This window comes from Chroicocephalus ridibundus, chromosome 2, assembly GCF_963924245.1.
Source record: "Chroicocephalus ridibundus chromosome 2, bChrRid1.1, whole genome shotgun sequence".
Taxonomy (NCBI): Eukaryota; Metazoa; Chordata; class Aves; order Charadriiformes; family Laridae; genus Chroicocephalus; species Chroicocephalus ridibundus.
The window spans coordinates 75,982,827-76,005,731 of NC_086285.1; the positions used below are offsets into that span (position 1 = coordinate 75,982,827).

The window sequence follows — 22,905 nt, forward strand, 5'->3', positions numbered from 1 at the left end:
TCTCCAGCTCATCTGATAGTGCCATTAGCACAACTGGCGACCAGCCACCAAAGTGAGAAAAAGAGCAACTGGATGCTCATGAGGAATGATCAAATAAAAATTTAACGTCGGCATAAACAGAACAAAACATCTGGCGGGACAGCTGCGGTCCAGCCACGCGTACCAACGGCACCGGCAAGAGCTCCAGCGCTGCTCAGTGCCGCTGCAGTGGGAAGAAGCCTCGAGCTCGGGCTGGTTCCAACGCAGACCCTGTAAACAGTTTTGGGCCGCTTCTTGGCAGAGCTCTTCGATTTATTTTAGACCGCCGGCACTCGCCGGAGGGAACTATGGGGAGGCCCATAAAAATCAAGCTTCCTCTCCTAGTGTCAACTGATGAAGTAGTCTTCGCTTCCTGACCTCAGTCATTGTATAGTGCTACCGCCTGCTGCTACAGAAAGTTGCTGTGTGACAGTAAGCAAGCTGACACCTAATTGTTAAATTCGACCAAGTGTTTTAATTAAGGGAAGAGTGTCTTTAAAATAAACTCTTAGAAGGCTTTGGCCCACGTTCAGGAAAGCACTTAAGTAGGAGCCTTAGACTGTCCCTATTCAGGAAAGCACGTGCTTAAGTGCTTTCCTGAATGCAGATATATTCCTGTCCTGGGGCCTTAAAAGTGCACTAAATAATAAAATTTATTGCAATTTGAGTTCACTGTTTTCTTGAAATATTTATCTAGCTGCTTCTTTATTAAGAGTAGAGTCACTTGAATTTTGTATCTATTTAACAACCCTTACTGCTCACTGATTGCATTCCAAGAGACAAACAATCTGTTAATGCTGTTTCAGTTAAACTCTAGGGGTTTTCCCCCGTTATCATGAAACTGTCTCATTTTCTTGAAAAATATCCCAATTAAACCAGTTACCCTGACACAGGGTACCTACTGGCCACATCCCACTTGAAATAATTTTGCATGGAGTTCGAGATCTTTTGAGTTCATTCTCTGTCGTATACATAATAACGATACAATGTCAAACTTTATCTAAACCAACACTGGTGTCTGGGGCATTCATTAAACAATGATGTTCAGCCACTGCTTCTATATTAATATGCACATGTTATTATACCAGTAGAGATGTCACAAGTCCGACCAAAAAGCCAATTTTCAACAAAAGGAGATTCTTCCCCCCCTAGCCAATACAGTACCTGTGATTTACGTCTCTCACAACACCTTCAGCGCCTTCTCGCTGCAAATTTTAGATTTTCCTAAGAGAAAGCTGACGGTGTTGAGCAGGAGGGGAAGAGGACGTGAGCACAGCATACACACGTCCACGTGAGAAACTGGGAGAAGAGTTGGGGAGTGCTTTGTCCTACTTAACCACTGCTCCTGCAGCTCCTGAAATGGGAACCTGAAACTTGGGAAATGAGGCCAGAGGTGTCAAATTTGTCAGTACTGCCACAGTGCAATGAAGTGGGAACTGATCATTGTTTTTCTTTGTCTGTTTGGCCCACAGTTATACCGTATTAGTCCCATGTTTCGTGACTTACATCAACGGTCTGAGCCTTTTTTCCTGTGATCCTGTGAAGCATCAGACACTGATCCCAGCCGGAGAAAGAGCCCCAGCACCTCTCGTGGGACCCAATTACTGAGTTACTGACAATCTTTCACACGCGAAGGTAACACCTGCAAAGGCTAAGACCAGCAAGAAAATTTTCCTCAGATCAAAGCAGCGGGAGGAGTTTGTGAGTCAGGTATTTACTCTTGCCTCTGTAACACTGACGGCAGTCCATGTCCCACCTGGGAGCATCACCTAACAGCTGCCGTGCTGCTGTGAGGGCCCGAGGTGTCAGTCACGCCGCTGATCACTCCTGCTCCCGGGCACATCTCCCCCGGCAGCTTACAGCCGTAGGAGCTGCTCTTTACTACTTTGCTCTTAATTTTTTTGCAGGGCAGCTGGCAGGTGTCCCGTCACCTGTGGGACATGGCAGGGGGGAACCGGGCAGGATTTCTGGGGAGTTTGCTGGACAAAATGCCTACAACTTCGTTGTCTGCAATGGCCCTGAGGGTCCTTGCTAGTTCCAATGTCATTTTACCTTTCTTGCTCAGATCTGGGCTTTTTGAGTGCACCACCACTGCTGATGAAAGTACCAACTGTTGTACCTTAGCTTATTACCACTGCACTCACAGCACACACAGAAATGCCAAAGCAATGGAAAAACAGGACACTTACGTGTATTCACATAATCTGACCAATATCCAAAAAAAAAGTTTTCAAAGGCTGGAAAGAAATCTACAAGATGAATTGTCCTCTGGCTGCACACAGGAGCAGGTGAAAACGTAGGTGTCCCAACTGTGACCAGCAGGTACGTAATTAAGGGAACACCACATGATGACACACGCTTAATTTGTTGAGGTGGCAAGGTTAACAAAATAAGCTCAGCAAACGAGTACGGCACAAGCAAAATGACTTAAAAATGAAGAAAAAGCTGGTCAAGATGAATCACACGTCTCAGTCAAATAAAGGAAAGTCTGCTTGCTTTAAACTCGATTGTAATTGGTTTCCCCTCACCTTCCAAAAATGTATTTAAAAAGGAAAACAGTGTTTATGGCGCAAGCTAAACCACAACCATTTTATTCATCTGTTGTTTCAGTTTTTCCTTAAGGCTTGTGTTTAAAGGCAACCCGGAGCAGCCTACTCTCAGCAGCCTTTTAACACACACCACACTTAACGAGAAAGAATGAAGAACATTACAATCAGGTTTCCTTGGAGAGAACATCGGAAGAAAACCAGAACAGCATCATTTCCCCACACTTCCCTCCTGGGGAAGCCAGGCCCAGTCGTCTCAGCCCTCTCTTGCACACCAGCCCCAGGAGCTGGATGGGACGCCACCCAGGGATGCTCATGGGATCTCATGGACAAAAAAGCTTTTAGGACGGAGAGCGTGCCTGTTTTCTCAGCTCTGTTGGTTGGTCTAATAAAGATGGCAAACTTCTTGCCCCTGTGAGCCTCGCCGCTTCCACGCAGCTCCGCTCCCACAGCAACGAGACAGTGTTACTAGTGTTTACACAGGTCTGAATCATGCAAACTAGGAAAGATGGAATAAGAGGTAAAATAATCAAAAGCTGCATCAGCAAGAGCTGCGGTTTTATCCAGCTGAAAACATTATTTTTAGAAAACTAGAATCTCTTAGGCACCATCCTTCAAATTCACTTTCCTGCACGGGCGAGAGGCAGGACCCGCGCACATACTCCTCTCTCCGGTGCAGTTCATTCCTCCTGCCCCCCGTGCCTCTCCTCTCCTCCGTGCCCATGAGATCGTTTGGACATGACCCACCCATGACCAACTGCAGCATTTGCTCTGACATTAGTGGGGCCTCCCAAATTTTGCTTGTAATTGCATACAACATTTTAAGGGTTTTTTCTCAGGGATTTCCCCTAGTTTTGCTTTAACGTTAACTTCAGCCTCAGATAACCAAGGCAGCTTTCACAGCCCATCTGCCTCAAAAAGCACTCTGATATTTTATTTTTTTCTCCTTGAGTACAGCTTGGGTTTATGCCACCAGAAAGAGCAGAAGTAGCGATGTGCGCCCTTCATGCCGCACATAGTGACAGACCCATACCCTGCAGCCCAGCCAAAGATGGTGTGAATTGCTGGAGAGCTGACTTCAAACCTTGAACTGAAATCTGGCTTGGCAGATCGCATGCGATTCTGCTGAGAATTCCCCTCTTCTTCCACCGTACTTCTCTGCATCCCAGTTAGCCTGAACGCACCCGCAGGCTCAGGTGAACCCTGCCTGCAGCAGAGGACAAGGCAAAACCAGCGGACAACTCTGCTACAGCTGCTCCAACACCCAGCATGTGACAGGGATGAATGGGATAGGAATAAGGTGAATCCCATCAAGAGACTGTGGCAGAGCACTGGCCAGGTATTTTTCGGATTCAGGAACAAGCTCTTGTTTGCATGAATTTCTGAAGCGGCTCTTGCCTCCTTATCTTCAGGAACTGATACCGACCTCAGGCAACTTCCCGCAGGCAGGAGGGTGGTGGGACAAGAAAACACATGATGTGGACACAAGCCATGAATCCCAGGAAGGAAAGCGAGCATCTCCTCCCAGGACATTACGACCCGGGCTTGGTACGTAACCCCTAACCTCGGGTTTGGTGTTGTTTGTACTTGCTAAGCACAGGTTTTGCTGTCCTTACTCCTCAAATAGCATCAGTGAAATCTATGGGACTCTCTGCAGACTACCACCTTTTTTCTCCAGGTAACTGCTGCCTCTGAATCTGGCACGAGGCTGTACTTTCAGCAGGAGAAACACATTAGAAAGACACTGTTTGATATCAAAGTCTTCAAGGTTTCCTAATAGTCCTTCATATTTTTCTGTAGCTTTGTAGAATTTTAGAACAGTTTGCTAATTTAAAAATAATGTGTTTGTTTAACCATGGCATCTCTCTCTCTTTTTAATTGCTGAGAGGACCTGTAACACAAACCCAAGTTTTCTTCCATCTCAAACCGGTACATTCCAAAGCCAAGAATACATATGTTACTAGCTGGAAAATAAAGTGCCCTTGATTCCTAACTTTATTTTGGACAGTCCACTCCAAGTCATTAAAAGCCAAATTCAGTAGTGAGAAAATATATATAGCTTCAGCTGTTTTGTGTGGGTTTAAAGTAGTATTTGCTTTATGAGTAAGAGATTCAATAATGCATATATTTACATAAAAATAGTTTTGACATTTAAGTTAACTTCTTGCCAAGCTGGTGCAAAAATGGAAACGTAAAAAGCATAAGCACAGAAATAAGCTCCTATGCTGTAAGTCTGCTATTTACAGGTAATTTTTTTTTTTCTTGGCAATAAGACCTGAACAGTATGTTTTATAGCACTAGACCTAGCCACTCTGAGTCAATTTAGTGTTTATGGAAAGTGCCAGACTGACAGTTCGAGAATTAAACTCTCCATGCCAGCGTGTAGCTGAGTAGGGGTAGCAGCACGGAGAGTTTCCAGAACCTGGGCCACTGATGGGCCCCGGTCGTGTTCTGCAGACATGAGAAAATTCACGATAGCACAGTCCAGTACGCAGCAATGCGAATGCCCAATTATTTCTCAAGCCCCAGGAGGCTTCTGAAGAGGGTGGCATCACCACGTGCCACAGAAGAGCATGAAGCACCTAGTGCAATTCCAAGCCCCAGATGGCTAAGAAATGTCCGAAACTTTCAAACTGGAGCTGTTCAAAAGATCAAGCCTGTCTCATACAAGATTTTAATATTACAAAGCAGATGGAGATTTGCAGCAGGAGTTAACCTGCCAGTCTTGGGGCTTCTAGGCAGCTTGTCAAGGCCCCTGGAACAGGACGAGTGGCAGAGAGCCAGGAGCTCATGGAGACCTGCCTCGCAATTGCAGAGCCCAAGCAAACCACTGAGGATCCAGGACTTTGGTCTCAGCTTCACAACCTCCCAGCAACACACGTACAACCAAACTGGCCAAGGACCAGGTAAATGGTACCCCCACAGCTTTGTCAAAAGTCAGTCCTCACGTGGAGCACGTAGACCTTGCTACCTCAGCCATCCTCAACACACAACGTATGTATGAGTGTGTTGCACTGGAGGATTCCCTAACAACAACTCCTCTGATGAAGGAGAGTCTTATCTGCTCTCCATTGCTTTCCACCTGAACTATCTAGCTCTTTTAGCCTTCACTTTTCTCAAAGCCAAAGCAGAAAAAGAAATCCCTTTAATGCTGGGTTAGGATAGGTGATGTACAATATGACATCAAGCGCATTATTAATTGCATTGTGGCAAGCCATAGGAGCCTTTCTCTGCTAGATCCGGGGATGACCACGCAGCAGTCACAGAATAATTGATGCAATGGACAGAGGAGGTTGGAAGCTGTCTTTTCTACTACAGTAACCAAGACCGTTCTTTACTCCTTTTTTTCCCCAGAGCAATTAGTCAGCTCAGGGATGTCAAAATACATAACTGGGCCACAAGACAAATTACAGTGTAAGTGCTGATGCTTTGCCAATGACCTAGCAGGCTTGGACCTGAGGTTTACAATGTTTGAAGCCTCCGGTCCCTTGTTCAGTATTGCAGTACTTTTGAAGACATTTTAATAAAGACAAAATGACAGGCAAACCTACCTGCACAGATCCTTCATATATATTAATAAATAATAACAACGCCCAGTTGGCCAAACCACTGACGTATTGGTACGAAAGAGAGAAATATAAGGTAAGTACATATACATTCATTAAGCCCTTGGTCACCAATTCAGACCCTTTTGCAGAAGTTCATGGCAACTGGCTCATTAATACTTAATACTCTGACTGCCTCAGCTGAATGGTCTAGCAATTAAAAAGCCATCTTTACATTCTAGTTACCCTACGGCATCATAAATAGATGAAAATATATAAACAGAAACAATTAATCAGAGCTGAGGATAGTCTTGATCCTTACTGCAGCCTCATATGTTACATATTTTTTCTGCCGTGATCTCACTAGCAATGCATCACTGTTTTTAACCACTCTGAGCACTGATTCTACAGTCAGCAGCTGTGTTTGTTTACAGGGCTAGAAATTAGCACAGGACAAATGGACTACATCCAACTGAAATTTTTTTTGGCGTTTTCCACTACACTTCACAATATATTGGTCCTCATAGTCCAATTATGTATTTGCCACTGACACTGGCCAAGGAGAGTCCATAAGCAAAGACGGTGCTCGCTAATCTGCACGGGCGATGCTTTTTTGTTGCTCCAAACGTGGGCTCCCTAATTGCTAAGCACGGTTCAGATGCTTACAGCCAGGAAAGTTCACTGCTGCATTGTCCATACTTTTTTCACTAAGAACGTAAAGAACGTCATCACAACCCATCCCGCGCTTTGCACTCTGCCAGTTCAGCAAGAGCAATGAAATGCAATCATATTTCATACTTAAAGGGACCTGCCAGGGCCCTTCACGCTTCTAACCGAGCTCCCAAAGCCAATTCCAAAAGACTGTGAACCAAATTCAGACAAGTCGGCCCTAAAATTGTTTTCCACTTCAAGATCCATACGCTTTTCCACAGTTATTTAAAAACAAACAAAAGAGCAGCCCTATACCCCTCCATACTTTTCATCTCCTTGACCACTTCTTTAGCGCAGAGTTGGGGGGGAGGGAGGGGGCTTTGTTTTTTTCCCCATCCCATTTTAGAATAAACAATTAAAGAGGAGTTTCTGATTTCACCGGGACGTGGCAGCAAACACTCCTGCCCTAGTTCTCACGCACCTGAAGGTAAATATAGTTTCAAAAGTTTGCCCTAATTATTCAGAATATTTTTTTAAGCGACCCCTATTTATGCTAGAACTCACATAACAGATAAACACAGTGTGCATTACGTTGTCATTTACAGACTGTTTATGTCTTCCATGCTGCTAAAAATACTCTGGTTCCATCTTATAAACCATATTATACAGAAACTACCAAACAGGCTCCTGGGCAGCTGCTGAATCCTGGTATTCAAACCATTTCTCCATGTAAATATCCACAACTGTCTGTTACTTCACTGATAAACCCTGATCAAGCACATCTCTGGACAGGACAAGGTTAAAAGCCCTACTCAATTATATGTTTTCTTGGAGACCAAAAAAGCCCATTTCCAGCAACATTTACAGGTAGGGCATTTTGTTTCTGAGGGACTGCCTCTCACTATTTTTAACTTTGTTTTGTGCAACAAAGTCCATATTTCTCTGATAATTTCAAATAATAGCAATGATGATGTTCTGACATCACAAGACGCATGAAGAACCCTGTCAAAGTAATATATTGCACTTTGCTGTGTAATTATGTTATGTTGGAGCAGAGTGTTGGAAAACTTAGTATAATCATTAGCTGAGCGCTCAATGTTTTGATTGTCAGACAGGTTGTATATGATGCAAATATATGACTCAGAAATGATTTCACATAAACATTTTGGTAACAGTAATCTGACTCATAACCTCCAACATAGAAAATAACAAGCTGCACAAAACATCTGTGCGCTCCGAGCAACCCCAGCCTGTAGCAACCTTCTCAAGCCTCGCAGCACAGAGAAACCAGAGGGTCCCACCCCCGAGGACCCGAAGCCAAGAGGTGCTGAAATCTACCTTCCCAAAAACGAGTCCAAGCAGGAGTGAAAAAAGGCGGGTGTTCCCACCGGGAATCCCTGCCGAAGAGCTATGATAGTTTACGCCACCTGATAGTCTGCCTGGCGGGCATCGCTTGGTTTAGGTCCACGTTTAACAGGGAGAAGAGGGGAGGAAAGGTTTGTTGTTATTTCACCCCGAAGCTTCGCCATGTCAAGTATGACACAATGCACAATTCTTCTCGTATTTATTTTCTCATTCATTAGGAGATGGACAGCTTCTTTCACGGCCCCTTTCCGAAGACAAATGTGCAGTCTTGAGTGACAAGGAGGATTTACCGTCTGTTATTTCAGAGGAGGTTTGCCATGTTTATTCTGGAAAGTGCCATGAATTAATGAACTATCTCTTCAAGCCTCAGTGAGTCGGAGCTGCCAGCTCTCTGGCTGCCAGAAGCAACAGACTGTTTTTACTGAGACTAGCGATAGCAAAAGTATCAGGCGGACCCAATCCCAATAGCTCCTGAAACATAAAGGAGTTATTATACCGACTTCAGCCATTACATCGTATTTTTAGTCGGAGTTTCTCAACAAAACTATCAGGTTAACTCAGAAGAACACCTACTTTTAGCTTCCCTGCAGCATGCACGTTACCAAAAGACATTACCACCCTGCAGCACGGGTATTACCATTATCGTACACGTCACCAAAAGTCACCAAACCTTTACTAGGCTCTCCAATAGTTTCAAGTGAAAAATGTGCTGGCGTGTGACCTCCTTCATCTTTTCTCTTCAGCTCCTCATGGAAACCAGCTTGTGCCTACGTAGAAAAGCCTAAAACTCAAGCCTGCTACCTAGCCTAAAACCAGTAACTCATGCTACCACCCATTGCGCTCAGGTGTCTCCTGCACCATTTGGTCAGAGACCCAAAAGGAAGAGCTGCTCTCTTGCAAAAGCCATCACTTAGGGCAAATACTGGATATCACATACAAATGGATGCCTGGTGAATATTTGTGTTCAGGTAGCACCCACAGAGATCACAGGTGTTACCGATGTCGAGCTGTTTGCAAGCACATCTGCTTGCGTAGGCACAGACTGCGCAACACGGGTGAGCGGGAAGGACTAAAGCTTAAGCCAAGCGAGAACTTGTGGTCTCCAGCCGACCGAGGCTGCAGCCTCAAGAAGGACGGGTTTCACTGAATAAGACCCTCCTGTTCCAACAACTCCACAAGACACTTGGGCACCTGCCAGGAGGGTAACGTGGCACATGGTTTCACGGGTAGATTGCAAGACTGGAAGGAAGAATTTCAGGGACCTCATCACAGCCCCCATATTCCAGTGTTGCCCTCTGAGCCTCAGCATAGCCATTTGGAAAATGAGTATAGTAGCAATTTACGTCCATTGGAGCATGCTGTGAGACTTCAACGCTTATGAAGTGTTTTGAAGCCCCAGATAAGAGACAGCGCAGTATCCTTACATTGTCTAGTAAGTAATGAGCATTACACATCCTGCAGAATGGAACATTTTTGCACAGGATGGCTGCTACAATCATTAAAGTGTAAAAACTATCACATGCAAGAGACAAGACACAGACATCCCAAAGTGAAAATCTCTCTTGTAGTGCGTTAAACAAGCATATTTTCTCTCCTGCAATCTTCCATAGCATAATAAGTTGGAACTTCCTTAAATATGAGAATTTTTTTTTTCCATCTCCCTTTTTTCTTCACTCCCTTCCCCCTCTGCCTTTTTTTCTTTGTGGGTTAAAAAAAAAAAAAAGAGAAAGGACAAGCCAAGAGATTCACAATCACCAAAGCCTGCAGAACATACAGTGAATTTTGGCAGGACATGCATGTTTATCCTTTTCATATGCTGTTTAAATTATTTTTATAAACAAGTCATTATCTTGCATAGCCACTGCTTGGTCCCTTTCATGTCGAAGACGTTTGATGTTACAATAATTAAGCAAAAGGGCCTGCATGCTTGAAATGCTGTCTCAGGATGATGGTTTGTGGGCAAGAGAGACTGCTGCTTTTCTAAAATGAAGGGTTTCTTCTCCAAGCTTCGTCATTGAAGGCAAGCACCTGGATTCTGTACTTGCAGATCAAATCTTTGTGTAGATATTCAAATACCAATTACATACCAGACTGAAATTTTAGAACTACACTATTACTATTTTGCACTAAAATTGCGCACAGCCTAGACGCACACTGCAATGAGAAAAGCAGATTTAATAACCGTGACCCTACCAAATCGATCCTATCAGTTCATCATCGAGTTGATACTTAAAAATAAGCATACATCTTCTCTCACTCATGTATGTAACTGAGATTCAGGATTTTCTACTTCTTTTGGTATTTTAAAAGCCCGGCTTTGTATCTCTCTGCTCAGCAGCCCTTGCTGGCCACTAGAGATGCCCAAGACAGTTTTGATCCTTAACACTACACAGGCCGGCAAGGACTGGGTGCGCGACGGCGCCTGCACATCACCCCTCTGCAGAAGGGGACCCCGCCTCTGGCCCTGGTAAGGCAGGACAGGTCAGGACCAGGCTCGTGGAGGAGCCTCCCACCACCTGCACGCAAACGTGTCGAGAAACCGAGCTTGGCATCATCATGAAAAAATAGATGGCATTAGAGGCTTATAATGCCTCTTTCTGCACAAAGAAGAGTGCCTGTCACGGCTGAGCTGGACCACACCACCAGCATGGGCATGAGAAGAGAGGAAACATGAATGGGAAGCCCTCAGTAAGCGACAGAGAAAATGCTTCCTCCTATTTTCCTGCAAAGCATCTGCTTCTCTGACCTCTGCTCACCTGGATTTGGCCAGAGGGAGCTTGCCCCTCTGCGACACGTGAGGAATTAAAGCTCCGACTGCTTCTTTATTCCCTGATACAGAGCCTTATTCCAGATACTTTTAACACAGTTTGAAAAATACAGAAGTTAGGCTGCAGTGAGCGTTCACGACCAAACAACTTTTATTACAGAGTTTACAAAGCCAGAGGCAGACAAGTCTTTTGCGCTTTGTACGTGCGTGTTACTGTTCAACGCTTTTTCCAGCTCATTTGGACAATTTTATTCCTCGTACAAGGACCGGGATTGTCTGCTTACAGTTTTATTCTTCCCAGATATATCTCTCAAATGGTCTGGAAAGCCCAGGAGACCCAAGGATGCAATAAGGCATCTCGGTTTCACACCAAAACTGCAGACCCTTTCCTCCCTCCAACACCTCTTGTCTTGTGGGTGCGACTATCACAAACCTGCCCACAGGCTCTAATCTGTTCTCATTTTTTAAGTGCTCCTTGTGGCCTGGTGTGGAGCTAAACGCCTGTGCTTCAATAGACATTATGTCACTCCTTAGCCCTTGTACAAACAGAGTGTCTAATACCTTGACCGTATAAGCCATGCGAACGCAATGCAGTGAATGACAAGATAAGAATACTGCTTCTGGCACCTGCATACAGCAGTGCACCGCACCATCAACATTGGTGTGCAGGGTTTAAATACAGCACTGTGACTCTTCGTTTGCCACCGGTAAGATCTTGGTTTGGTCAAATACATCTTATTTACAAGGGGGCTTCAAATAGCCAATTCATACGTCTTTCATACTGCAAACGACCATTAAAATACATGGGATAACACATCTTTGGAATACTGTTTGAAAACCGCTTTTTCATTTATTATTGGGAAATTTGACTTCTTCGGAACAAGCGTTAACACTGTCCTGATTAATTTGTAAAGCTATTCAAGCCATGAAGTACATCTGCACGCCGAGTATGTTTCAAATACTGTGCTTCTGTTTTCATTTTCAAAATGTTTTTATTTATACACTAATATTTGACCTATGAATATTCCAAGTTTATATGGAGCCAGCTGTTCCGAATTCTGGTTATACTGAGCGTTCGTGCAAAACATCAGGTGATATCATTGGATATTTTTAAGGGGAAAGTTCATAGGAAAGCGGTTATGTATTCTTGTGATTAACACCACATTGGATCAAAACAGTCATGTCTAGCTCTCTGAAAATACAGCTACTGTTTTAGTTAGCAGAACACTTCGGCTCTGTCTACGTTATCCTTTTTTGCCAAAAATTCCCACTGTTGCTACCACTGATTCAATTCTGTCATTGTGCTATGATGAACACTGCGATGTAAAATAAAAAGAGCTGCAGGCAGTGCTGTCAAAATCTTTATGCCCTTAACAACAAAACAAAAAATACCTCATGCCATTGCTAAAAAAAAAAAATAAATCAACAAACAAACAAAACCACCCCAAAAATCCACCCAACCCTAAGATGCTGTTTCTTTGCCTGGGAGCCTAAGTAATTGAAAGTTCAGGCAATACCAGCCCTGATCCATAGCAGGTTTTAGGAACCAAAGTCCAGCGCGATGCATTAAACACCCCTGCAACCCCGCAGGGGCTCGGTTTCTTTCCTTAAGCTTTTTTTCTGCCTTCAACAGCCCTGCAGCAGCTGCAGCCCCATGCCCTCGCCAAAGCCACCACCTTGGGAACCTGCTCTGGGTGCAACGCACAGGGACACAGGGCTCCCCAGGGAGCGGGCACCTCTTCGGGGTGATGGCATTGGCCACCCCTGCTGCAAGCAGTGCAGCCACGCAGGAGTCGTCAGGAGGCACCGCTCCTCCTCCTCTGCCAGACATGACTGGAAAAAAGGTGGAAAAAAACCCACTGACCAGTTTTCACATGTCCCCTCACTCTTGGTGTGCCACAGCTGGAGAATCCCAGTCCAAAACGTCCTCTCCACACTTAAGAGTCACAGATGGTTTGGGCTGGAACAGTCCTTCAAAGATCCAACCCTCCTGCCACAGGCAGGGACATCTTTTACTAGACCAGGCTGCTCAAAGCCCCATCCAGACTGGCCTTGAATACTTCCAAGGATGAGGCATCCACAGCTTCTCTGGGCAACCTGTTCTGGTGTCTCACCACCCTCATCGTGAAAAAATTCTTCCTGCTATCTAATCTAAACCTACCCTCTTTCCGTTTACAACCACTGCCCCATCAAATAGGGGACCCAGGTATGACCCAACACCATCCTCCAAGAATCAGGTGGCCAGAGAAAGACTTTCTGGTCCTTAACCTCGGTCTCCCAGGCTCGGATTCCTGCTAAAACAAACACGAATCTCTCAAACACAAGCCCTTTTTCCATTCAGGCGATACTGTTTGCTCTCTGTTTCACACCACTATATAAATGGTCAAATGGAAATGCTAAATTATTAGTAGCTGGACTGTACTTAAGAGCATTACTGTGCATTTGCTGGGATACAGCAGGAACAGACGATGGGACTGTTTACATCCCAAGTAACTTGTATCTTCCTCTAACTCCCCCCAAGTTACCAATGAGGCAAGATGACTTATAAAGAATCATGCATCCACGGCATGGAAAGTCTAAACACCACCTTCCTTCCTCCTAAATCATAAACACCACTTAAAAGTTTATATTTAAAAATACGAAAGACAGCATCACCACCGTGATGCACCAGGCTGGTCCCAGCAGGGACCCGCAGCTCCTCGGCAGAGGCACAAGCCTGTGGCAAGAAGCCCCTGCTGGAGCTCAGCACAAGACATCCACGACAGAGCTGCCCAAGGGATTTTCTGATGAAGCCATGTTCATCTGGAAGAAAACCTTTTTATAAGCAGCGGCTTAGCTTCAACTTTGTTGGAGGAAAAGAGCTAGGAAGTGCTGCTTTTATTTTTACCAAAAAATCCAAACAAACCAACCCCACACCTAGGTTTGCATTTCAAAATGCAACTTTTTAGTTATTTACACATAAAAAAATTTGACTTGAATCAATCAAGACTGCTTTGGCAATGCTAACTTTTTCCATTTACAATCACTTTTTATTGTTCTAAGTCAGACTTCAACATTTCCCCCCTATTTAAGACAGAGTACATTTTCAAGCTCTGAAAAGCTTTCATGAGACAGGGAATCATCCTGCTCATGCCACACGGTCTGGTTCCAGCAGCTTAGCCCAGACGACACTTCGACCTGGATGAACTGCTTACACAAACGTGACCCACTCCACTCATTTCAACAGCGCAGATTTTGAACAGCAGCTTCGCCGGGGGCCACACATCTTCCAGGGCTCCTGGCCAACGGCAGAAGGATGACTGCAGTCCCTCAAATGCAGAGTCTGGAGGAGACTTCTACAAGCAACGCCAGGCAGAGAGCAATCGAAGGACCATTTGCCTTCTCTTTAATCGTGTCGTGAGTCAGCTGCACGCTAGCAGGCAGCTCGCGAGCAATGACTGCTTCAAGGAGATGACATAAATGAGGACCTTGAGCTGCATCAGTTGAACAGCAAATGTAAGGCTGCTCTCCCACACTTGGGATCGCTCTTGGCATCGAAGCCCGGTATACAAGGTTTGGCAGAAGTCAGTAAACTCATTCCCATCATCAGCTTCATGATTTCTAATACTGGCCTGCTCTGGACACACGTGGAGGACGCTGCTCGCATGCCGAGAGCGCGAGGCTGTACGCAGCCAGCTGGCAGCACAGCCAGATCCGCAGCATCACACACTCCAGTTATTCCCTGTGAGTAGATGTCTTGACCTTTACAACATGTGGCCAAGAGTATAAACAGATGGGATGACAGTATGAACGGTACGGTCCCGTCAATATAATCATGCAACTTCCCTGATACATCTTGGTTGCCTAATTTCGTATCCCCTGACACCATGCATGATACCATGAAAGAGACAGGTGGGCTGATCAAAGGTTTCCGATGAAAAAATTCACCTGCTTTCGAAATGCAGGTGGGGATGCCAGAGCGACGCTTCCTTCCCGTGAAAAGCCATGTGGAGCGAAGGCATCACTGCTTGCGCCTAAGTGCTTGCCATGGGTTTGTGCAAGATCATTCCTAGAAGGAAATGTGGTAGGTGACGGCTGCCAAAAAGATGAAAAGCCTGTTTGGAAGACATCGCATCCGTAAGACGCTGCTATATAGGCAAGGGGAGAGACAGCATTTGTACAGCGAACCCTGCACTGACCTCCGAGCAGCTCCCTTGCACCGAAAGGGAGCACTCTTGCCCCAGCAGATGCTTGAAGTCTTGCAGGGAAGACAGAGATTGCCTGGGTTTTTGGGATTCAAAGATAAAAGAGGCTTTTCACCATGGTCCCAACTCAAATCTCGTGAAAGAGCTTCGGGGCTGCCTGGCAAACAGCTGGGTTTCCCCTCACCCTTTTGCCTGAAGACCTCCCAAGAGACCTGTGGGTCTTGTCGCTGAAAGGGGAAAACCCGCTCAGAGATACAGTGAATCCACACTGCTGTCTGCTACAAAAAGGCACGATACTGTGGACAACCAGGTACCACAACCCGAAAGCACATTTTTTACGGTCCTTGTGCCTGGAGGGTTTGATGGGTTCAGACTTTTCCTGCACAGCTCTCCAGCTGTCAACAGCCCCAGATTTGGGTCATAGCAGAAACCCACAAAGACTGCCATTGGATTCCTTGTTTTTTTCTTGTGGGAAGCACGTGGCTTTTTTCCCCACCTCGGTGCGGACGCTAGAATAGAAAGCCACGGGTGAGGACCAGACAAGATTCTTCCCCAGTTTAACACAGGATTGCTCCGCAGCACCTTCCATTATACGGGGAATAATTCTGGCCACAGTTAAAGTAGCAGAGTCTTCGAGAGTCTCGTTTCTGCTGCTACACACGGCACACACAACTCTCTGAAGCCATCAGCCAGCAAAAGCGGGGCTGGAGAGCAGCTCCCCTTCACACCAGCACTGATAAGCCAGAGGAGACCAGGGAGACTTCAGGTCTGCCACAGCCCCCAGCCCTACCCTGCAGTTTGGTTCGAGCAGTGACCCCTCTCTCCTCATCCCCCTTGACCGAGGGAGAAGGGGTTTATCATGAGGAACTCAATACATTTCTCGCTACAACAGCCTTGGCAGCAAAATACAGGGATGCCTGCCCGAGTCCAGCTGTCAGCCCAGTGCCACTGCCACAAAGAAGGACCTCCCTACTAACCCCAGGTTGTTTTGCGAGGAGAAAGAGGAGATAACCCCATCTGGTGCCACCAGGAAGGTACATTAGCCAAACAGGAAACATTAATAGATGTTATTTTCCCAATAGCACTGTCAAGACATGCCGGTGCTACATTTATACCAAGGATGGTCCCGAGGAGATGAGCAGTTCCACGCAGACACCCGTTGGCCCACAACGCTCCCCCCAGTACCACCACCCTGCTGTACAGTCCTTCCCTTGGCACAGAAGTTCAGCACCCTGCTTAGTCTGATAAATCCCAAATAGAAAAATCTAAAACGCAAATGTTCCCGTCTGCGCTAGACAGCCAGACTTCCTATGTGGGAAATGGAAAGAAACAGGCACTTTTTGGGTGCCTCATCCAAGTGAAAACACCCAAAATAGACACTTTTAGGATCACCTTCCCAAACTAGGGACCAGGTTTACCGAGGGTACCTAACCTGATAAATGAAATTTATTATCTAAATTATCTAAACTTGTTTATATCTTATGTGTGTTTTTACTTGTGATGGGAACAAACACTTATTTCTACTCCCTGCTACTGCTCTCTGGGTGCTTTATAAAACCAAAGTGCTTAAGTGTCTCCTAGAAACTCTGGACACTCAAAATTCACCTATAGTCAGCCCCTCTGGGAATTATCACCCGCACCTTGCAAGTCCATACTACAGTGCAGACTTCACTAGGTAGGCAAGATCCCAAACTCTACATTTTGAAGACTGATGTTTCTTGCCCTCCCTGCAAGACAGCAAGTCCCTGAGTGTGGAGAACTGCCACACCTCTGTGCCCCCATTTTTTTATTTTTTTTAAAAAAACGAAGCTGTCTCCCAGGACATCACCTTTGAGCCTGTGCTGCCTGAATAATCCAAGACCTCCCCAGAGTCCCTCAGCTTTGCAAGACCTTGACAAGGAGGACTTGTACCCTGAGCACATATAGAAATACAACTTTCCCCAGACAGAAAACACATCTGCTGTATCCCCAGACTGAAGGAATACGTCTGTTGGTCAGGAAGGGCTGGAGCACTGAACATTTAAAATTAGCAGTGACTACAAGCTACTGAGTCTTTTCGGGCCACGGGGCTGGAAAAAATAAATGCACTTTTAAAAGAACATCCACACCTGCAAACTTTCGTGACAAAGCAGGCCTTCGCCACACAGCTGACCTAGACGATGGCTTCGCAGCACAACCAGATGCATCATCAAATGTTTGCCTGGCTGTGGGCTGCAGCAGAAGCGATATCAGCACCTGAAGGCAGGTGGCCGTGGCCACCCACACTGACTTCACACCCACGCAGCCGCACGCATCTTCAAGGGCAACCCGCACCAGGTACACCCGTGTAATGCCGTACACTCCTCATCCCGAGAGAGCAGCAAGGGCCCCTCGCGTCTCTTTGGCAGCTGCCCCTTCAGTAATGGAAAGAGAAGTCTTTAAGGTTGAACACTGACAAAACTCTTCAGAAACCAATTTTAACCAAGCCAAAGTTATTACAGGTCTGATCACATGAAGAAAACCCGAGTAAAACAATTCTGGCCATGTCTGCTTATAAGGAGACTCCAGCTGTGGGTTTTCAGGGTTGCTTGGCATACACTTCATTGGAATAGTCAGTGTCCTTGAGGTCAGGAAGTCCTTCCTTTCTGCTGCAATCCCACCATCTCTTACTGCTGCAATCCCACCATCTCTTACTGCATTTTCTAGCCTACATCGGATAAGCCGCTTTGATAGATCACAGGCTAGCTTTCTCCCATCACACCTTTGGTTTCTATATTGCAATATAGCTTTAGGATTCCTCTAATTTTCTGGCATCAATTATTGTTTAGTGGAAAAGTAAATGCCAATACACCAAAAATCCCTGCCATGTCAGAGGAGCTACAGAAAACAGCCAAACAGCTGTCCGGCCTCAGCCCGTCAATTTGCCAACCCTCTGGTAACAAACAATCACGTTAAATGACATTATGGTTTATGACTCGGAACTTGGAAGGTGATGAGAAATTTCTGCAGTTGATTCATACTTCCTGAGACTCATAACTAGCATTTCAATCGTGCTATTTTACTACATTACATGAATAATTTTCCTTGTTGTTACATAAGCGTCTAGATCCAAATTATCAGAACTGATTTGAATCATACTAATGCATTTTTTTTTATTATTTTCAGAAGAAACAAATACTTTCAGGCATTCTGTCTAAGACTACTCTCCTGGTGCTTCGTAAAGCAGGTGACTAAGTACCTTCCAAGGCGCCACATGCTCACATTTCTCCCTAAAATCAGCTCCTCTGGGAATCGCCCAGCCCCTCGCAAGCACCTTGCTCCGCATCCTTTAAATAAAAGGTGCTATGGGGATTGCTTACAGACAGCTACAGCTACCTCTTAAATTCATAGCTCCAAGTACAGGTCCTGAAGTCCCCAAGGCAAAGAACAGAGAGAGCGGCGGCAGCTCTGTGTATTCAAAGGACAGAGAGGCTTGGGGAAGCTGGGAGGGGAGAAGCACAGAAGCAGCTGCCCTTTGGACTCGAAACCCATACAGTATTCCTGCGTCCCAGGGTGCGAGCTAGACACAGATCACGCTGGCTTCATTGACGGACGATTTCAGGATGTCTCAATCAAAAGCATTGGAGCTCTGAGACGGCAGCACCACCTAAACACCCTCGAGATAATTTTAAATGAGAAGGTTGAGACCCTGACAGCTACACAGGCAGCACGCACAGCCCAAGGGGCTCTGCGCTGCTGTCAGGGCTGCCTGCCCCGAGCAGCTCTGCCGTGCCTGCAGGAGCTGCAAGTCACCCCGATTCCAACATAGATGAATCCTCCAACAAACATTCACGGCGCTTCTGACCCACCAGGTACAAAAATCACCCAAGCCCTAGGGACTAGAGCTAAACTTGTTCTAAATGTATATACACCATGGTACAAAACTATTGAGCACATCTACCGGCGCTGGTAGCGTCCCGCTGCAGTGACTTAGCACTGCTCGAGATGAGGAAATGCACAACTATTTGCTTTTTTTAAAAAAAAAAAACAAACAACAAGACAAGCTGTTCACAGGTGTCATCGTTCTGGTGCACAGCTCTGGAAGCACTAGTGAACAGACACAGTTTTCAGCCGAGTGGCTAAGACACTTGAGCTTCACAGGAATTCCCTAAAAAAAAAAAAAAAAAAAAAAGGAACTGCAAGTTGCCAACTGAAATATTTTCATTCTCCACATTAGGCTGAATCTAATTACACTGTTTCCTTATAATTGCAGCCTAGTATTCGGGGCTCCTTCAAGTAAAAAGCTTAATGGCTTTCCCACTGAAATGCCCACCTCGGAGCCCTTCACATCAGTAACACACTGACAGCGTGACTGGTTTGAAGAGCAGGTTGACGTCTAACAGAATTTATTTCAAGAGTCCCACGATACAGATTTTTATCACGTTTGCTGGCTCGATCACCAAGAATATCCTACACGGAGTCACATATTCACCATCGCACCAGCTCAGACCCCCCTCTGAGGAGATAGGGACACCGTGGAGTAGCATGGGACACTTTGCTCCAGCCCCGAAGGCATCTGTGCCCTGATGGACCTTGCACGGAGTGAATGAACACAACTTGCACTCCGGCACGGCCTGGGAACCACAGTTTAATCCCAATCGATGGGCTCTGACTGCTATCATCATAACGAGGACAAAAAGACTATTAAAAAACATAATAATACACCTTTTTCTCTTTTGCCCCCCCCCCTCGGGTTTTGCGTTCTGGGTTTTTTTTGGGGGGGAGGGCGAATGGGAGGTTTTGCCCTTCGCCAAAGCGAGCTGCCCTCCCGGCCAAAACCCGCGCAGCCCGAGGTGGATCCCGTCCCTCGACCCCGCCGGTCGCTCCCCGGCCAGCGGCCGCCTCCTTCCCCGCGGGCGGCGGCCCCGGCGGGACACGGGTGTCCGCGGACTGGGTGGGCGGCGGGACCCCGCGCCCCCCCTTCCCCCGGCACTCACCCAGGTTGACGAAGCTCATGACCATGTCGGCGTCGTTGAGGAAGGCGCTGTCCTGCGAGCTGGGCAGCGGCGGCGGCGGGGCGGGGGGCGGCGGGCGGCCGCTGGGCTCCGCGCCCGCGCTGCCCTCCGCGCCCTCGGCCAGGGCGTGGTAGAGGTCCAGCATGAAGCGCGGAGCCGCCGTCAGCCTCCCCGGCGGCGGGGCCGGCGGCTCCCGCGGCAGCGGCCGGGGGCGGTGGGGCAGCCCCAGCACCGAGAGGATCTCCCGCTGCATCTCCCGCTTCTCGTGCGACTTCAGACGCCGGTAGAGGAAGCCCGAGGCGGCGGCGGCGGCGGCAGCGGGCGGCGGCGGCTCCCCGCCCTCGGCGGGCATCGCGGGCTCGGCGGGGCGGCAGGCGCCGCTCAGCAGCGCCCAGCAGCAGCACAGCCAGGCCAGCCGCCGCGGCATGGCGCTCGGCCGGGCGGAGGCAGGCGAGGTCCCTGCTTCCCCCTCTCCCCGGGGGGCTCCCCGCCGCCCTCCAGCCCCCCTTCCCCCCACCCCCCCGCGGCGGCTATCGCCCGGGCCGGCGGGGGGTAGCCAGGCCGGTGGGGCTCAGCGCTCGCCCCCGCCGCCGCGCATGGCCGCGGTGCAAGCCCACCTCCCCGCCGCCGCTCAGGTGCGGCGGGGCCGCCCCCCGGCCCGGCCCGACCGCTCAGTTCGCCATGCCCCTGCCCGGGGTCGCCGCGCCGGGCCGCGGGGTCTGCGTGTGGTGGGGGAGAAGAAGGAGGAGGAGGAGGATGATGAGGAAGAAGAAGAAGAGCAGCAAACTTTCCCTCCCTCCCCGCCCCGCCAAGGGAGCGAGCGAGCGGCTCCTGCGGCTGCAGCCCCGGTCCCCGCGGGCTGGCCGGAGCGGGGCTGCTGGCGGCGAAGGCAAATCACCAGCGCGCCCGCCTCTCGGCGGGGCGGGCGGCCGCTCCTCCGGGGCGGGGAGCGGGCGAGGGCGCAGGTAGCGCGGCCCCGCGGCGGGACGGGGGGGGAGCCGGCGGGAGGGAAGGGGAGGGGGACGGATAACGGAGCAGGTTCGGTAAGCGCCGGCCCCGTCGGTTGTCACCGGTTTGGTGCGCGGGAGCGGCGGTCCCCCTTAGCCGTGCGTCTCCGCGGGCTTGTTTCTCTTTTTTTTTAAAAAAAGAAGGATTTTGGCCACCCCGCTCCCGCTCCCACCCCTTAGAGGACGTCGGTTAATTGTCCTGAAAATTGGTGGAGTGCTACCTGTTCCAAATCTCAAAAAGTCGCACAGTTAATTTTAACGGGTTGCAGCATCCTGCAGCTTTTTTTCTGGAATACCTGGCACAACTGAGGACGGAGCGTTGGTAAATGGCTCGGTACGGGTTTCCCCCGCCAGCCCTGATCGATGAAGTACCAGTCTGCACTGTGAAACTGGTTATACTGGTATAAAAGAACATACTCCTTCCTACAGTGAAGGTCTAAGGTTGCAGCTGTGATTTCAGCCCTTTCATAAAAGGCGGGGGGGAGATATGGGACCACCAACCACCCAAAACACTCCAATAACGGCTGTTAGGTTGAAGGAGAAGCAGCTCTTCCATATGCTGCTCTCTGACTTCATGGATCTTTCTCGGGTTGGATGACTAAATCCAGGCTAGCCCCGCTTGAAATCAGTGCAATTGCTCTGGGTTTGAACTGGGATAATTTCATAGGAGTTGGCCCCGAGAATAATATCTGGACCATTTGAAGTCACTGGCAAAATTTCCATTAACTTTATTAGAATCAGAATCTGGCAATAAGCTCATAGTCAGTTTCCCAGAGACACAGCTGAGACTATTCAAGACAGAATATGTTATTTTCAGAAGTGGAGGTTACACCGAGCATTCACTTATGTTAAAGGAAGGTTACAGATGGGTGTTTTAACTGCACCAGTCAAGGAACACCTTAATACCGGGCATTCAAAAGCTGGTTTTAGAAGGAAAAAAATGCATCTTTAAGGAGATTTAAGGATAGATATCATGGGCGTGGGAGGGAAGAGCATGGAAGTTGCTTTTGCAACTGTCCCCTCTTTTTCAGTTTGTGAAGACACTCAGAATTTGGAAGTGAGGGTGCATGTGGCAGCATGGACCCAACACTCTCCTTTTGCTATACTGGACCCCATTACTTTCATGAAAGGGGTCTGCATCATCCCCAAAGGAGTGGGGAAGGCAATGTCCAGGGAAACTTTTGTTCTGCTGATTCATTTCCACTTTTCTCAGCTTAGCACAATGGGGCTGGCTTGATTAAACAGGGAGAGGAGGGCTCACTCCCAGAGAGGAGGTGAGCAACACCCCTCTCCTTCTGTGAGGTGGGATCCCGCTGGGAAAACCCAGGCTCCCAGGAGGAGAGCCTGATGCACAAGCTGTCCTGCATCCCTCCCAGCCCGCCAAGGAGGTGTTTTATAGTTGCCTTAGGAGGGACGTTTGGAGCCTGGGAAGAAGCACAGGAGCCCTGATGTTAGTGAGGGAGATTTCCCAGGCAGGTATTTATCCCGCAGGTGGTGAGGGAAGAGCCACTTCTGTGCCATTCACTTCCCAGTCTCTCTGAGCCTGTTTGGATGAAGTTCATGTCACTGTCTCCAGTAGAGCTTTGTAGCCTCTGCTTCCTGTTTTGACAGCGACAGAGGGAAGTGTCCCATTATACTGTTATCTCTGAAGAATGATCCCTTCCATCCGAAGTGTCCCCAGCTCCTTTTGAAGTCAGGCAGAGATGGCGCACATTTAGCAACAGACTGTTAAACTCCAGGGCAGCTGTGGGGTGTTCCTGCTCCTCAGATGCTCAATGTGTATCATCTATATGTTTTTATTCTGAAAGAAAAATATTTGAAATACTGCCATTTGCATATGGGTTACTGC

At 47.7% G+C, this 22,905-nt stretch overlaps 1 protein-coding gene across 1 annotated transcript in view; it reads right to left on the reverse strand.

Annotated features, from left to right (window-relative positions):
• BMP6 (bone morphogenetic protein 6) overlaps positions 1-20,916 on the reverse strand; it is a 94,999-nt gene extending 74,083 nt beyond the window's left edge. The window contains exon 1 of the mRNA XM_063325938.1: positions 20,032-20,916. Coding sequence (XP_063182008.1) covers positions 20,032-20,476 — 445 coding nt within the window. The 5' untranslated portion in view covers positions 20,477-20,916. The remainder of the gene's footprint in view (positions 1-20,031) is intronic.
• Positions 20,917-22,905: the final 1,989 nt, after the last annotated feature.